We start from the raw sequence: 17,741 nt of genomic DNA, 5'->3' as shown, positions 1-17,741 counted from the left end.
TAGCTCATCTTTTGATTTAATATCCTTCAGAGACACCTTCCCTTTAACTATGCACTGCTGAGTAGAGATGTGATTTGGCCGAACCTTTTGGTTCGGCCTCCGTTATCGACCCGCTGTGGGAAATTTCGTTTCCCGTGGTTTGGGCCGATTTTTTTTCGGCTGTCCCGAACCGAAAAACCCCCCCCACCCCAACACTTTAGATTTAATTAATTACAATCCCCTACCCTCCTGACCCCCCAAAACTTGCCTAAAGTCCCTGGTGGTCCAGCGAGGGTCCCGGGAGCGATCTCCCGCTCTCGGACCATCAGCTGCCAGTAAACAAAATGGCGCCGGTAGCCCTTTGCCCTTACCATGTGACAGGGGCTATCGGTGCCATTGGCCAGCCTCTGTCACATGGTAGGAGCAATGGACGGCCGGGGCCATCTTAAAAAATGGCGCGGGCTATCCATTGCTCCTACCATGTGACAGGGGCCGGCCAATGGCACCGATAGTTCCTGTCACATGGTAAGGGCAAAGGGCCATCAGTGCAATTTTGATTAGTGGCAGCCGATGGCCCGAGATGGGGAGATCACTCCCAGGACCCCGCTGGACCACCAGGGACTTTCGGTAAGTCTTGGGGGGGGGGGGGTTGGACAAGTCTTGAGGGTCGGGAGAGTGGGGGATTGCAATTAATTAAATTTGAAGGGTCGAGATGGGTTTGGGGGGGGTTTATGTGCCCTTACTCCCCCCCCCCCCGAAATGATAAGAAAAGCACACGGAATTTCGTGGGTTTCCTTATCGTTTCGGGGACTCCCCGAAATGCGACATCATCTATATTTCCTATTTTGTCGCAAACGAATGCACATCCCTACTGCTGAGTGACTGTCAGCTTTCCTCATGATCTAGTTTAAAAGCTGCTCTGTCTCAATTTTGAAGGTTAGCACCAGCAGCCTGGTTCCACCCTGGTTAAGGTGGAGCCCATTCTTTCAGAATAGGCTTCCCCTTCTCCAAAATGTTGCCCAGTTCCTAACAAAACTGCACCATCGTCTCATCCACACACTGAGACTCCAGAGCTCTGCCTGCCTCTGGGGTCCTGCTGTTCTCTTTCCTCTCTGACTGATCTCTCATTGCCCTGATCCATGCCTATATACCGACTCTGCCTAATCACTGCCTATCCTGGCCTGTGCCTGAATCTGACTCTGCCTGTTCGCCACCTGGCTCAACCCTACCTGGATTCCAACACCATCTGATCACTGCCTGCCAGCTGAATCTTGAACTGCTCTCCTCGCTGGTTCTTCGCCTAAGTCCTGCCAACCTCAGAGTCCAAGAGGAAGAGGCTGGTTTAGGTGAAACCTTCTCCTGGTCCTAGCTGGAAGCATTGTCTGCCTGATATTGATGTGGACCCATCCCATGTCATGTGCTGGGTAGTATCAAGCACAGTACAGCTTACTGACTCAACCCATGTGAAAAAATAAAAATGTTTTCTTTACAATATCTAGTTACAAAATATTTTATTTTATTTATTTATTTATTTAAAATTTTTATATACCGGCATTCATGTTGCAAACACATCATGCCGGTTTACATATAACAGGGGTGTACAGTAAACAATTCAATAACCTATTTGTGTAGAAGGAAGCAGTTACAAATAACAAGGTAATAGAACTGGGAGGAGAGAAGAAAAGAAAGAGAATAACATTAGGTATAGGTATTTACATTAGTAATTTTTCTTCCTCTTTTTCAGAGGAAGATTTATTGCAACTAGATAATAACTCATTTCTTTCAGACTTACTGGCATGCTGCCTGGCCTCCTCATCAGCTGTATTAGAATGACCTCTTTCTAGAAACTTCAATGTCAAATCATCAGATGGTATATCAAAATCCTCATTTATTGAACAACTGTGCTTATGGCATTGCCACAGTTGTCCTTTACAATTTTGTTGATGGAATTCAAAAGAGTGTGAGAGAGGCATAGAGTATCTCTATTTATTTATTTATTTATTTATTTAAAAACTTTTCTATACCGTCGCTAAGTCATGTACCATCGCAACGGTTTACGAATAGGCACAAAAAAGGTATATATAGGTAGTTTATCGTACATTCTAACAAGTGCCAATTAAGTACGGTTACAATATCATTAATAAAAACAATGTTTGGGTAGTGATGGTTTAGTCCATTTGTGTTACTGAGTTACTTTTTATATTGGTCTACTTCATAACTGCATTGTCAAGTATTTTTAATATTGCAGTGTCGTTTATTCTTAGCTGCGCTTTTCTGTATTTTCATTCACTCTCTCCCTCTCTACCCCACCGTTTCTTTGGAAAGGCTTGCTTATAGAGCCATGTCTTTAAGGTTTTCTTAAAGGATTTGATATCACTCTGTAATCTGAGTTCAGTGGGCATTGTGTTCCATAGATTGGGCCCAGCCAGTGATAAGGCCCTTTCTCTTACTTACTTAGAGGCAGGAGGATAGAAATGAAGCATGGGCGTAACTTGTGGTAACTTTTCTGCATGAAGGTAAGCTGCATGGAGCAGCAGTTACATCCTTAGACAGAAAGCATGGGGGACACCTTGCTGGGCAGACTGGATGGGTCATTTTAGTCTTATCTGCCATCATTTATCATGATACTATGTTCAGGTGTTTGATATTACATGGGTTGATTAATCAGGAAAAGATGGAGATCAGGAATATAGGGGTAGATTTTCAGACGAGCGCGAACAGCCTACTTTTGTTTGCGCTCCAGGCGCAAACAAAAGTACGCTGGATTTTAGTAGATACGCGCGTAGTCGCGCGTATCGGCTAAAATCCTGGATCGGTGCGCGCAAGGCTATCGATTTCGTATAGCCTGCGCGCGCCGAGCCGCGCAGCCTACCCCCGTTCCCTCCTAGGCCGCTCCGAAATCGGAGCGGCCTAGAAGGGAACTTTCCTTTGCCCTCCCCTCACCTTCCCCTCCCTTCCCCTACCTAACCCACCCGCTCGGCCCTGTCTAAACCCCCATCCTACCTTTGTCGGGGGATTTACGCCTCCCTCTGGGAGGCGTAAATCCCCGCGCGCCAGCAGGCCTCCTGCGCGCCGGGCCGCGACCTGGGGGCGGGTACGGAGGGCGCGGCCACGCCCCCGGGCCGTAGCCACGCCCCCGTACCCGCCCCCAAAACGCTGCCGACACGCCCCTGCAACGCCGCGCGCTCCGGCCCCGCCCCCGACACGCCTCCCGACACGCCCACTCCGAAAACCCCGGGACTTACGCGAGTCCCGGGGTTCTGCGCGCGCCGGTGAGCCTATGTAAAATAGGCTCACCGGCGCGCAGGGCCCTGCTCGCGTAAATCCGCCCGGTTTTGGGCGGATTTACGCGAGCAGGGCTCTGAAAATCCGCCCCATAGAGAATAAATGAATTTTCTTGATGAAATTCTATATTTCCTCTTGAGATGAGCAAATCTGTCAATTTTCAGTTTTTGCAAATTATTTCTGTTAGGAACCTCTTTTTAACCTATGTTTCATTCTATACGCTTTTTGCCTGTTCTTACATCTGTTTCTTATTTTTGATTGATTTTAAACAGTGTGTTTTTCCTGAGTTCTACATCCCCAGAAGAAGTGTGTGCAAAACACAGGTTGGGGTGTCAGTCTCACAGACTGCTCCCCTAAGATTCCTCTGACAAAGTTGGTGTTAATAAAGAGAGGTTTTTATTTACAGCTCTTGGTGTACTATACGTTTCAGTGCAAAGGAAGTATAAAGCCATGCATTTGCAAAGAAATAAATTCATCAGTCACTTATTAAGTGGCAAATGGATAATGAACTGGCAATGAATAAATGAAGAAGAGTAATCAACTGAGAAGGCCTGAAGTTTGCCAGTTAGTGTAATTGAGCATTAAGGAGAGCTAGCAGTGTGCAGAGTAGTACACAAACTGCAGAAATGAAGGCATGTAGTAAGACGGGTGGGATGAACTACAGAAAGAGGAAAGAGAATAGACAGGGACAGTGCAGAGGAGTTTAGACCTGTGAGGGGAAGTGAGGTGGCCCACAACAGGGTTTAGTGGATCTGGAAGACTAGAAATCTGTAAGAAAGGAAATAGGAATGATGTCCAGAAGATGTGGCATTGGAGGTGTTTAAAATCATGAGAGGTCTAGAACGGGTAGATGTGAATCCGTTTTTTACTCTTTCGGATAATAGAAAGACTAGGGGGCACTCCATGAAGTTAGCATGTGGCACATTTAAAACTAATCGGAGAAAGTTCTTTTTCACTCAACACACAATTAAACTCTGGAATTTGTTGCCAGAAGATATGGTCAGTGCAGTTAGTGTAGCTGTGTTTAAAAAAGGATTGGATAAGTTCTTGGAGGAGAAGTCCCTTAACTGCTATTAATGAAGTTGACTTAGATAATAACCACCGCTATTACTAGCAACGGTAACATGGAATAGACTTAGTTTTTGGGTACTTGCCAGGTTCTTATGGCCTGGATTGGCCACTGTTGGAAACAGGATGCTGGGCTTGATGGACCCTTGGTCTGACCCAGTATGGCATGTTCTTATGTTTCGATGTCAGAGGTGTAGGGGGGTTGGATAAGTAGGAGGGTGTTCTTGGAGGTGGAGGGGGGGGGCTGTCCTCTATCTTTCAATCTTAGCTGCTGCTTTCCTGTAGTCCCCTGGAAGGGGATATGTAAGAGCAGCAGTGATCTTCTTCTCGGTTGACCACCATCTCCGTGATCTGTCTGTAGATGATCAGTTGGCCTACCCAGTTTGCTCATGCACGTCTTCCACCATCATCCACACTTACTCACATGGATTTGTTACAAAACTAAGAAGCTGATTCATGAAAGCTGTGTTAGAATCTGTGGTAAGCAATTTTTAATGCAGTTGAATGCAAAACAAGCCATTAATTCATGATTCACTAAAGTTTCAAAGTAACTAGCACATGTGGTAAAAGTCTGTGTTGATAACATGGCTGTGCTAGTTACCATAGATGTCTCATTAAAGCACTTCAGAACTTTCTCTGCCTGGCTCATCCTTTCAATTCCACACCCATCAGAGTCATATAAAAGTGGATCTTCCACTCCATAGCACTAATGGCTCTGCTGTATCTATGCTTCAGCTAGCTCCATCTAGGGTGAAAGCAGTTACAGCCAGCATGAGTCTTGTAACCCCCTGAAATTCCTGGTTAGGCCACAGGCCTGCAGCTTGCCAGACTTCTACTCTCAGGTCTAGCTAAGTAGTGTTCAGCATTTTTGAATTTTGGGTAAATCAGTGATTTATGATTTGAAAACAGAAATGTAATTCTACACAGATTTTTTGATACACATATGTAATCCTAAGGGGGCATTGTAGCTCTTTTTACTACGGCTATGTATTTACTGTCAATGCTTAATGGGGAATTCAAAAGTTCAGCCTATACTTTAAAATGAGAATGTTCTGGTTAACCAAGGTTATCCAAAGTTTATCTGTGGGAGGACAGCTATTAGGAGGAGATAGGGGTTAGTCCTTCCAATAAGCTTAACATTTTGTCCTATTTCCTAAATCGGGGAAAATTCTGGAGTGTGGTGTAAGGCCTTCCTTGGAGGTGTGTGCAGTGTGTGGTGAGTGGCAAGTGTGACTGCTAGCCAATGGGTGAATGAGCTGCATTTGCACTGTATTTAAGAAGTGTGAGCACAGGGGCTCAGAGCTGGTCATCTGAGGAAGGAGTCTGGAAACACGAGGCCTTGGAGGTTCCGTTCCAAGGGAGTGAGAGGAGAACAGCAGTGCTTCATTCAAAAGAACTACCAAGAACTAAGGATGGGCAATTGGGATAAACAAAATAGGAAATGAGACAAAATGTTCTATTTCATTTCAGATTGTTTTCAGATTTCAAATGCAGTTCAATTAGCTGCCATACATTAAAATGGTGCCCTCTGCTGGGGAGGATCACTGGAGTTAATTTACTCTGGTGCATCCCTAGTGGAGAATGTCATTTCAAGAAGAAGAAAAAAGACAGAAGACTTGTGAAGAGAATCTCCGAGGCCCGAGCTCTGAGCTTGGCTATGACCCTGGGCCAAGGCATTGGGACCTGGCCTCCAGATTCTTTTTTTTTTTTTTGGGGGGGGGGGTCAATGTTTATTTCATTGTTTTTTTTGTTTTTTTTAAACAAAGTAAACATTAAACGAAACAAAATTTGTCAGGAAATCCCCCCCCCCCAAAAAAAAAACCAAAACAAAATGTTTACTTCTTCCCAAGCCTCCCAAGAACCTACCATGTGGGATGGAGTACAGAGAGAGTAAAGGAGAATATTTGCGCTTTTTCCAGAAGAACTAGCCAAGGACTTTCAGTGTAGGGCAAGACTGAAACAGAGAGACCAGTGTGGATTACAAGGGTAGCAGAAGATTGCCTGCAGCTTACACTAGCACAGAGGTGGAGCAGAACTGCAAGCAAATGGATTACAGGTTCTTACTAGTTAGGACAAAGTTTGGAATCTGGATTTTGTGGGGGCTGGCTGAGTCAAAGAGGAAGGTTGTGGCTGGTTATTTCAGTGCAGGGCTCGAGAATAGCACTAAGCTTCAGGGGATCCTGTGTCTCAAGGGCTGATTCGGTATACAGATGCTGCCTCAGGAACGGTGTCGGGGGGGGGAGGGGGGGCTGGCTGGACCTTGTGAGGGTTGCAAGCTGGTTACTTCCTCACAGGGCCGGGGACCGACACTATGCCCGAAGGACTGGGGCTGTGCAGACGCTGATGCCGCTTTGGTAGTGTGTGTCTGGATGCAAGCTGCTTCTGGATGGAGTGAAAAGCGGTGCTGTCTGTAACAGAGGATACACTTTTATCTGGGACCCTCACTGGTTCCACAAAAGAATAAGCAAAACAGAAGGATTTGTGCGTGAGAGAGACTGGCCTGAAGAGCAGTTGGGGTAGATTTTTAAAAGGTGTGTGTGCTACTCGGCGCGCACACATGTACACCTGATTTTATAACTTGCGCGTGCAAGTTATAAAATCAAGGGTCGGCGTGCGCGAGGATTTACGCGCTCAACCTTTTTAAAATCCAGCCCTAAGGATGCATGTTTTTTGAATGCTCGCACATCCCCTCTCTTGGGCGCTCGGTGTAATACTCGAATGAGCTGGCACACTAAAAGGGACGCGCAATGGATAAATTGTAGTTCCCTGGCACGTCCATGGCATCGAGCGCCCAGGAGAAGTGGCTGTCCGCAGGTAAGGAAAAAGGACACAGCCATGGGTTAGGAAAATGGACGTTCATAAATTAAGCTTCCCTTTTCCTAACCTGGCTGCTGACAAGATTTTCTTTTTTTATGTTGCAGCTTTCTGTGGTTCCTTCTGCTTAGTATCATAAAGATATTATATAGGAGGAACCACAGAAAAGCTTTATTTTTTGCTTTTTTGAGCCCGGCTTGGGGTGCCTCAAAACTTAATGCCAGCTCTGGGCCGGCATTAACTTTTGAGGGTTAAAATGTGCACGTTTTGGACGCACTAATCCCGAAATTGCATTGGGCATATGTGTAGCGCGTCCAAGCAAGCGTTTAGTGGCGCGCTCAGCTCAGTGCCCAATATTGCACTGGCCCCAAAGAGTGCTGAGTGAGAGAAACTGCCCTGAAATACAGCCAAGGGATACAGAAGAGATGGAGTCACTGAGGCTCAGGTGCCCAAGTGAGGCAGCTGAAAGGAATGAAGTGAGGAACTGGGAATTTTGTGATCTAACCAAGACGACAACCTTATATGAACTTGAAAATTCTTCTCTTTCTGTCTGTTTGGATTACAATAAACGTTTATTTTATTGGAGCACAAGTAAGGTGTGGATACTGGATTTTCTGGACAGTGTTAGAAGTGTCTTCAATCAGTTTGGCTTTACAGGTTATCCTGTTCCCAGCCCATGCCCAAAGACTGAGCTGCCAGACAAACTCTCTCCAGGGCTGGGAAGGTGGCCCTTGAATACCAAGGACAGGGCAAAAACTGACCTCTCTTGGGGGCAGCTCTAACACAGCATTCCCTCTTTTGTCATGTAGCAATGACTTAATCACAAGTCACCCATCTCTCCTCTCCCCAATACACTCTCCTCATCACCAGTATCCCCTGTGCCCTTCCCTCTTCCCCTCTGCCCACAATGTCCACCATCCTCCTCTCTCTCTCTTCCCTTCCAACATCCTCTTCTCTCTCCTCTACCCTTCCTGCCCAACTGTAACCTCCCTCCTTCTCCCCCCCCCCTTCTTCCAGCAGATTGATCCTTCTCCTCCACTGCAGAGAAAAGCCTTCCTCCTTCTGCGCAATGCATTCAAATCTCTTTCCTGCAGACACGATGTGGGAAGGTGCAGGAATGAAAGCACAGCGGTGCCCCCCTTGAGCATGGCTGTTGCATAGGTCGCACACCCCAAAGGTCGGCCCTGACCATGGAAGACTCAGAATGCAGAAATAGGCTCTCAATGAAAATTCATATGGGCAGACACAATTAATAATGAAAAATGTATCAGTTATAATAAGAATTAGATACAAAAAGACAAATGGATAAATATCCCTTTTAGGATCTGATCTGTTGATATTAATGAAGAATTAAACCTGCTAGTTTTAGAGCTAACAGGCAATTTTAACTTTCTTTTCTAGTTTATTTGCAAAGTACTTTAACATAGTGACATAGTGCATGATGGCAGTTAAAGACCAAAATGGTCCACCTAGTCTCGCCAGCAATTTTTTAACTTTTTTATTTGCTTTACGGGTATTAGCAACTGCCACTCCGAGCAGGCTATCCCAAGCTTTCTGTTAAGAGTAGAAGTAACTGCTGCTCCATGCAATCTACCCCATGCCTTCTGTTAAGGGTAGTAGCAACTGAAAAGAGAGTTAGAGCTCTAAGAGATGTAATTACATGTCATGCTTAGTGTAGTTCAAATATTTGGTATTGGAAAAGCTTTGTGGATAATGCAGGCATCAATCCTGCTAGTTCTTGCATGCTAAGCATAAATATTACCATTTGAGTTAATTCCCCCAACTCTACCACATATGCTAATTCCCCTATATTTAAATATCCTTAGAGCGTAGTTTTCAACCCAATCCTGAGGACATACTTAGCCAATCAGGAATTCAGAATAGCCTCAATGAATATGCATGAGAATGGAGTCAGTGCATGCAAATCTGTCTCATGCATTTTCATTATAGATGTCCTGAAAACCTTATAGCCTAGATGTGTCCCAAGGACTGGACTGAGAACCACTGTACTAAAATGCACTGAATTTCATGAAGATGTCATGATTTCACAACTGAAAAGTTTCTGCTGTCTTGTATGCAAATAAACCTAGTAAAAAACTTATGTATAGAAGTTTACTAAGCACAAGTTTGTGAAAATAATAACTATATCTGTGAAAGCCTTTTCATGCATAGTTTAGCACTGCTAATATAATTGAGTTGCTTTGCATTAATTTCCATTGCAGCAGCTCATTAAGAGCCTCATTTGCAAAGGATTTTTCCCATAGAGACAGAATGGGAGAAAAGCTTTAGTAAATCAGGCCCTAAATTTGAATTTGTATAAACATTTTGCAAGAGTGAACTTATATGCATAAGTTTACTCCATGGGAAGTCATAAATATTCACAAAATCCACTTTTTACATTACTACCCCTCCTTAACCTGTGCAGGACCAGGCTAGACACCTGGTCCACCTTAAATCCCATACAGGGAGAGAGTTGCTGGGCAGAAAGAGCTTTCTGGGTGGGACCCTGCTGGGCAGGATAAGAGTCAGAGCCCAGCTGGGGTCAGGAGGCCAGTCCCAGGTCTCTAGGAGAAAGCAGCTCCTGAATACATTGCTGTCCTAACTGAAGCTTTGAGTAATACTGCTGGAGGCAAATCTTTCTGTTGTATGCTGATAAGAGTAAATAAAGTATATTGGTTAAGAAGTCAGTGTGGTTTCTGCCTTCAGCCTAAGAAAGTTGCTCAGCCATCCCATAGTGCATATGAAGGGAAATTGTTCGCCTAAGCCTAACAAATGCATACATTTGTTAGGCTTTGTGAAATTTGGTGCAATTTAATATATAGGCCTCAGTATGAACTTCTCTTTTCAGAATTTCCAAAAGGAAAGGCAAAATATGAATATTATTTGCTTATATAATTAGAACTGAGAGACCTTAAAAATTGAGCTGTCGTCCTCAAGGACCACAGATGGATCTGGTTTCTAGGATAATCAAACTCTGTGAATTTGTCACTAGGACCGCTTTATAAAAATATATTTCATGAATATTCATTGCAGAGCTGTGGCATGCCTATAGACAATATGGTCACGGCCATAGGCACCACTATCGAAGGGTGCCATGTGCCACATCTCAAAAAAGATATAGTTGCAATGGAAAAGGTACAGAGAAGGGCGACCAAAATGATAATGGGGATGGAACAGCTCCCCTTTGAGGAAAGGCTGAAGAGGTTAGGGCTGTTCAGCTTGGAGAAGAGACGGCTGAGGGAGGATATGATAGAGGTCTTTAAAATAATGAAAGGTCTTGAATGAGTAGATGTGGATCAGTTATTTACACTTTCGGATAATAGAAGGACTAGGGGGTCACTCCATGAAGTTAGCAAGTAGCACATTTAAGACTAATTGGAGATAATTCTTTTTCACTCAACGCACAATTAAGCTCTAGAATTTGTTGCCAGAGGATGTGGTTAGTGCAATTAGTGTAGCTGGGTGTAAAAAAGGTTTGGATAAGTTCTTGGAAGAGACGTCCATTAAATGTATTAATCAAGTTGACTTAGGGAATGGCCTCTGCTATTACTGGCATCAGTAGCATGGGATCTTCTCAGTGTTTGGGTACTTGCCAGGTTCTTGTGGCCTGGTTTGACCTCTGTTGGAAACAGGATGCTGGGCCCTTAGTCTGACTCAGCATGGGAATTTCTTATGTTCTTATTACTAATTGTGGGATCTGGATGGAGGCCTGTTTCTGATGCCTGGGGCTCAGCTCAAGCCCAGGCCAGACACAGCTATTATTAGCAACAGTAACATGGGATAGACTTAGTTTTTGGGTAATTGCCAGGTTTGTATGGCCTGGATTGGCCACTGTTGGAGACTGGATGCTGGGCTTGATGGACCCTTTGTCTGACCCAGTATGGCATGTTCTTATGTTCTTATGCTTAAAATTTGGTTTTATATGTGTAAATGCACTTTACCCATGAGATGCAAAAAATAATGCATGCATTATGGTGTTACAGCCCTAACCCTACAATAATGCCCTAATGCCATTTGAAAAATGACCCTGTATGTTAATTGCCTTGACTACATCTTTTGGAAACAGATTCCATAACTTGATTGTGTGCCAAGTGAAAAAATACTTCCTACAATTTATTTTAATTCTGCCAGTTGCTAGTTTCATAGAGAATCCCCTAGTTCTAATTTTGTCTGGGAGGATAAATAACCATTCCCTATTTACCTGTTTCATCCCACTCATGATTTTATAGGCCTCTATCATATCTCCTATCAGCCATCCGTTCTCCAGGCAGATAAACTAGAAATGAGCTTCGTTTTTCCGTGTCGGGTTGGGTTTCGGTTCGGGCGCTACATGGGAAAATTTTGTTTTCCCACGGGTTGTTTTTCGGCGGTATGGATCGGGAAAAACAAAGCCAAAAAACAAATCGAAAAAAAAAAATGAATCGGAAAACAACCATCCCAACCCTTCAATTTTACTTTATTACAACTCCCCCACCATCCCTATCCCTCCCCAAGACTTACTAAAAGCCTTGGTGGTCCAGTGGGGTCCCGCGAGCAATGTCTCCCTCTCGGGCCGTCGGACCTACCACAAATCAAAATGGCACCAATGCCCTTTGCCCTTACGATGTGACAGGGGCTACCGGTGCCATTGGTTGGCCCCTGTCACATGGTAGGAGCAGTGGACGGCCAGCACCTTCTTAGAAAATGGCGCGGGCCATCCATTGCTCCTTCCATGTGTCAGGGGCCGACCAAAAGCACCAGTAGCTCCTGTCACATGGTAAGGGCAAAGGGCTACTGGTGCCATTTTGATTCCTGGCAGGCCCGATGGCCCGAGAGGGAGACATCACTCGCGGGACCCCACTGGACCACCAGGGCTTTTAGTAAGTCTTGGGAAGGGATCGGGATGGTGGGGGGGGGGGGGGGGTTGTAATAAAGTAAAATTGAAGGGTTGGGTGGTTTGTTTGTTTTTTTTTTAATAAATGTGCCCCTCCCCCTCGCACTAACCTGAAAAATGAATTTTCCCCAAACTTCGGGGAAAATCCGTTTCGGGGTTCGGGTCCCCCGAACCAGGATGAATTAGACAATTTCATTGAAATTGCCTAATTCGTGATAAACGAAAGCACATCTCTATGAAAAACCCTGACCTGTTTAGCCTTTCCTCATACGAAAGCTTTCCATTCTTTTTATCTTCTTGGTCGCCCTTCTCTGTACCTTATTTAGTTCTGCTTATCTTATTTTGAGATGAAGTGACCAGAACTGCACATAATACTCAAGATGTGGTCACACCATGGATCTATACAAAGAAATTATGATATTCTCAGTTTTGTTCTCCATTCATTTCCTAATAATACCTAACATTCTATTTTCCTTTTTGAGTGCTGCTCTGCACTGAGCCAAAGATTTCAAGGTATTGTCCACAATGACTCTGAGGTCCTTTTCCTAGATAGTGACTACTAACACAAAACCCAGCATCATGTACTTGTAACTAGGATTATTTTTCCCTACATGCATTACCTTGCACTCCTCCACATTAAATTATATCTGACATTTAGATGTCCAATCTCCTAATCTCACAAGGTCTTTCTGCAGTTGTTCACAATCCACTGCTATTTTAATAACGTAAAACAATTTTGTATCATCTGCAAATCTGGTCACCTAACTTGTTGTTCCTTTCCCAGATCATTTATGAATATGCTAAAAGGACAGACCCCAGGGCACTCCACTAATGACCATTTTCCATTTTAAAAATTGATCATAGAAACATAAAAATATGACAGCAGAAAAAGATTGTCTGGCCCATCCAATCTGCCCATCCATCCAATTCATTTAGCATTATAATTCTCATCACTTCCTTAGAGATCCCCTATATATATATCACATGTTTTCTTAAATTCAGATACTATTTTTTTCTCTACCACTTACACTGGGAGACTGTCACACACATCCACTGCCCACTAAAGAAATATTTCCTAAGATTACTCCTGAGCCTACCCTTTCAACCTCATCTCATGACCCCTCATTCTAGACCCTCCTTTCCATTGAGTCCTACCCTCTGTTTCCTGTCTTTTATCCAGTTACCAATTCACAGTAGTTCATTTGCTCTGATCCTATGACCCCCCAGTTTTCTGAGAAGACTTTTTATGAGGGACTTTTTGAAATGACTCCTAAAAATCCAAATACAGTATTTCAACCAGCTCACCTTTATTTAATAATCCACATGTTTATTTTCACCTTCCAAAGATCTAGTAAATTGGTAAGGCAAGACTTTCCTTTGCAAAAACCATGTTGACTTTCCCCCATTATACCATGTCTATCCACGTAGTTAATAGTTTTGTTTTTAAGAATAGGTTTTACCATTTGGCCCAACACTGATATCAGACTCACCAGTCTATAGTTTCTTGGATCACTTATGGAGCCCTTTTTAAAAATTGGCATCACAGTGACCACCCTCCAGTCTTCAGGTATCATGACTGTTTTAAATGATCCTGAATTCCACTGAGAGCTAGATCTAATGTGGTTCAACCCCTCTGGTTTGTTCCATGACCAACTGCTGCATGAAGGCATCTAGAAACTTTACCTCCCTTGCATGCCTGATGTGACATTTATGCAATCAATACTTGGATAATTAAAGTCTCCAATTATTATTACAGTGCCATTGTACTAGCCTAATATTTGTTAGGTTTTACAATCTGTTTCCTCATCCTGGACAGGCAGGAGGTAGTATATCACCACTACTATACTCTTCCCTTTTACCTTTGGAATTTCTGTTCACAAAAATTCCAGAGTACACTTTGTTTCCTGTGAAACTTTTATTCTGCTTGACTCTATGCCATCCATAACCTGTAGTGCCATCTCTCCAATCATTTTTATTGCTCTGTTTAGATTAAATATTATTTAAAAATGAACTAAATGAACTTTTTTCAATAAAAATTCACTTTTTTGGATAGCAGAAGTATGAATTTTTATGGAAAATTATGCAAATTTGCTACATAATCTTGAAAACATCTGCTGTAAAAAACCGGGAGCTCTGATTATAGCAAAAATATAAGCCAGTTCTACTGGCTTATATTATGTTATGCTTGTATTTACATGTAGTTCTGTACTAACAGTCAAATATAGTAGCATGATGAAATATAAACTCAAAAGTATTGAGACAACTTACTACACTCAATGGTTTCAGAAATATACATAAATCCTACAGAAATATGCTATCCTACTGTAACTGATGAGATTTCTAAGCCCCTCTATTTTAAGCAGACAGAAGTATGTGAAGGTTCTGACGTACTGCAATGTGCCTCGTCACTCCAGTCATCACAGTCATTGAAGCCGTTGCATAACAATTTCCTTGGGATGCAGATTCCAGTGGCACACAAGAAAGTCTCCTGTCCTCCACAAACCACTGAAAGGAGAAGAAACAGATATGGATGAGTTTTGCAAGCTGAGAAGACCCTCATATATATTAAGTTTTCAAATATGCTTTGAATTTGTCATATAGGGGATAATTTTGTAACAGCCCATATAAATTTGCAAGCTGTAACATGCACAAGTTACAACAATTTTCAAAGAAAACTTTGAAAATTACTCCAGCAAAACTATTTGTACATAATTACACCTGCTGCTACATGCAGGTGGTTTTGCCATGAAAATTTTTATGTTTACTTTTTAAAATCAAAAATTATACATGTAAAAAAAACTATACCCAGAGTCTGCCCCCTGCAACACCTCATTCAAAGTTGAATGAAAATGCACACATACAGGTCTTATATATATACTTTTACCCAAATAGCAGATTTCACCCCTGGAAATTCTTTTTAAAATTACCTTCTTGGTTAACAAATTCATGGTTTCCACAAGATACTCACACTGCTCTTACATCATTCACAAAATAGGCTTTACTAGCATCATACCAAAATCGAGAAGAAATGTATTACTTGGTTGATAATGATTTCTAGTTGACCTAGAGTTAGACACCAGTTTTATAAAGTCCCTGCGGTAAACAAAAGTCTTCCCTGTTCACATGACTGTTTCTTTTAAATGATGCTAATCCAATCAACACATAACATCTTTTCTGCTCTACCAAATCCTTTTAAGTTGTATGCACTTCTTTCTTTAAGCCTTATAGTCACACCTGCAGAATACAGTCAAAAGCTCAAATGCTTCACGTTTGAATTCTTACCCTGGTCCAGTTAATGGTACTACATGCAACCTACAAAACACTTCAGCAGACTAGGAACATAACATCCATAAAATATTAAAGGAAAAAAATGTTTAATACTTAACCCTTAGGTATCTGAACACTCTTTCACAGTGTATTTGATGTTTAGTAAAGCACACTTAAAGCCTATAGGTTTGCTACCCATGGAAAAAACAATAATAGCTGGTCTAAATGTCATGATTGACACAATCAATAGGCATTCAAGAAATTAGACCAATGACGCTTAGCATGGTGGTAGATTTTGGTGTGTGTACACTGTGTAGCATTAATATTGGGCTGAATTAGAGTCTTAGATGAATGGCTGCTATTTTATATCTGTTATTATCCTGAGGGTAAACTGTTCACTAGTGGATTTTGTCTGATAATTAGGCTTGTCCTGAGTCTTATGTAATTTTATGTTGGTTAGATTAGAATTTCATTATTTGACCTGTGCTATGGCTGTTTTATCTGTATTTATAAAATGCTATTTGGATTTTGTATGTTATTTATTGTTTAGTGTTTTAATTAATGACTATCTTTGTATTGTATCTTAATAGCTGTCATGTGTTTAATGCACTGAACATGGAAAATGTGGCTTATAAGTAGTACATTGAAAATTGAACTTTATTTACTAATTTCAACTTGATTAAAACTTCAGAGTCATTTTCTCAAAACAAGTACAAAATAATATGTTGTGTCTTTGATCTGAAAAAATGTGTTAAAAGGTTTGTATACAAAGATAGAGTATGGGCTAAATATTCATAGCCCTTTGTGTATATAAAACACATTTTGATGTAGGTAAATAGCTGTTATAAAATTGTCGCTGGCGCAGTGCATGTTAAAGTATGTGCATAATCTGATCTCATGCTGAGTTTTACCCACACTGGGAGGAGACATTCATTGGGCAGAGGTTAGTTTTATTAATTTAGTTAACTGCAATTCCTTGAAAATAACACGGTGTATAATTTAAAAGATAAATAATTTAAGTATGTTTTTTAATTGTAAACTGCTTAGTTGTCTTTTCTATAAGTGGTCTATCAAACTGAATAAATAATAATAATAAATAAATATGATACAATACAAAACAAAAAAACATAATACTAACCAATAAATAACACAAAGATACAGTAATAAATATATATAAATAATTTTCACAATAAAGCTTAGTAATACCAAAGCTTAGTAATATCAAAGCAAAGCTTAGAAATATCAACGATGACTTAAAACACATCCCCAGGTAATATTAAGTAAGATTCTGAATATATATATTCAACAGAACACAAAGTTATAGCCTTCACATAATCACAATATAAAGCATAAAATAAACATAACAAAATTAAGAACTGAAGGCTTGTGCATAAAATCATGCTAAAGTTTTATTTAGCTTGCTGAACTAATTATTTTTAAAATAAACTATTTTTCTTTAGGAACACAACTTTGATGTGGACATTGAGGTGAATGAGGGAATGTGCGAATAAGTCGGGCTCATGCATGCCGCGCGGATTTTAAAAGCCGTCCAGGTACATGCATATCTCCCACAGTGCACACTTCTCCAAAGATTTGAAAAAGGGGTGGGGGTGGGCATGGTATTGGCGGGGCATGGGCATTTTGGGGTGTGAATCAGAGATGTGTCCTCTGCCACATAACTTTACTTCTGCTATGGATGACATGTAAATTAAAAACAAAAGAAAACTAGGCAGATCTGTGGAGTTTTAAGAGTCTTGGCTAACTGGTGGGGGTGAAGGCTATCAAACTAGGAGGATTTGGAGGACCTATTTACTAATTGGGCAAACTGGGAAAGAACTGGTAAATCTGGGAATGGCATAGGCGCACACACCCCTTTTAAAATTCCCCAATTTATGTGGTAGAAGCAGGATTTGTACACGCCCACTTAAAATTTGGCACACGTGCTTGCAGCAAGAGTATTTTATAACATGTGCACATATGCGCACGTATGTTACAAAATGGACGCATCCCTGGGCACGGGCTGACAAATGCATGCAAATGTGTGTCCATGCGCCGGTTTGAAAGTTACCATTATTGTGTTTTTCAAGGTATCCTTGGCCCATTTTGGCTTTGCAAGTGAGTCTGCCCCTTATCCATGGAACCCACTGAATGTACCCAGTGGCTCTCCGGGGCTGGGAAGATAGTCTCCAGCGAAGGCTCATCTAGCAGGTGTACTGTTTTCTACCACTTTGGCTAGATGAGCATATAAATTCCTTTACTTAAACCAACAAAGTTCCCTATTCTCGCTCATGCCTTTTACCTGGCTTCTCAACCCTCTTCCCATCACTGCTTTCAGTAGTTGTAGCAGTAGTTGTCTAAGCTCAGAAATTCCTGATAGATCCTGTGCATACAGGGTTGGAATTAGAGTAAGAAGTGTAAAGCACTATTTTGTTTCCAGAACATCAGTTCAAGGCAG

At 42.0% G+C, this 17,741-nt stretch overlaps 1 protein-coding gene across 3 annotated transcripts in view; it reads right to left on the bottom strand.

Moving 5' to 3' along the window:
- The window catches only part of CORIN (corin, serine peptidase), a 513,735-nt gene that overhangs the window by 293,170 nt on the left and 202,824 nt on the right, over window positions 1-17,741 (bottom strand). For all 3 annotated transcript variants that reach the window (XM_029588293.1, XM_029588313.1, XM_029588304.1), the window contains exon 6: window positions 14,411-14,524. In XM_029588293.1, coding sequence (XP_029444153.1) covers window positions 14,411-14,524 — 114 coding nt within the window. The remainder of the gene's footprint in view (window positions 1-14,410; window positions 14,525-17,741) is intronic.

This window comes from Rhinatrema bivittatum, chromosome 1 (genome assembly GCF_901001135.1).
Source record: "Rhinatrema bivittatum chromosome 1, aRhiBiv1.1, whole genome shotgun sequence".
Classification (NCBI taxonomy): domain Eukaryota; kingdom Metazoa; phylum Chordata; class Amphibia; order Gymnophiona; family Rhinatrematidae; genus Rhinatrema; species Rhinatrema bivittatum.
This window is presented reverse-complemented; position numbering and strand designations above follow the sequence as displayed.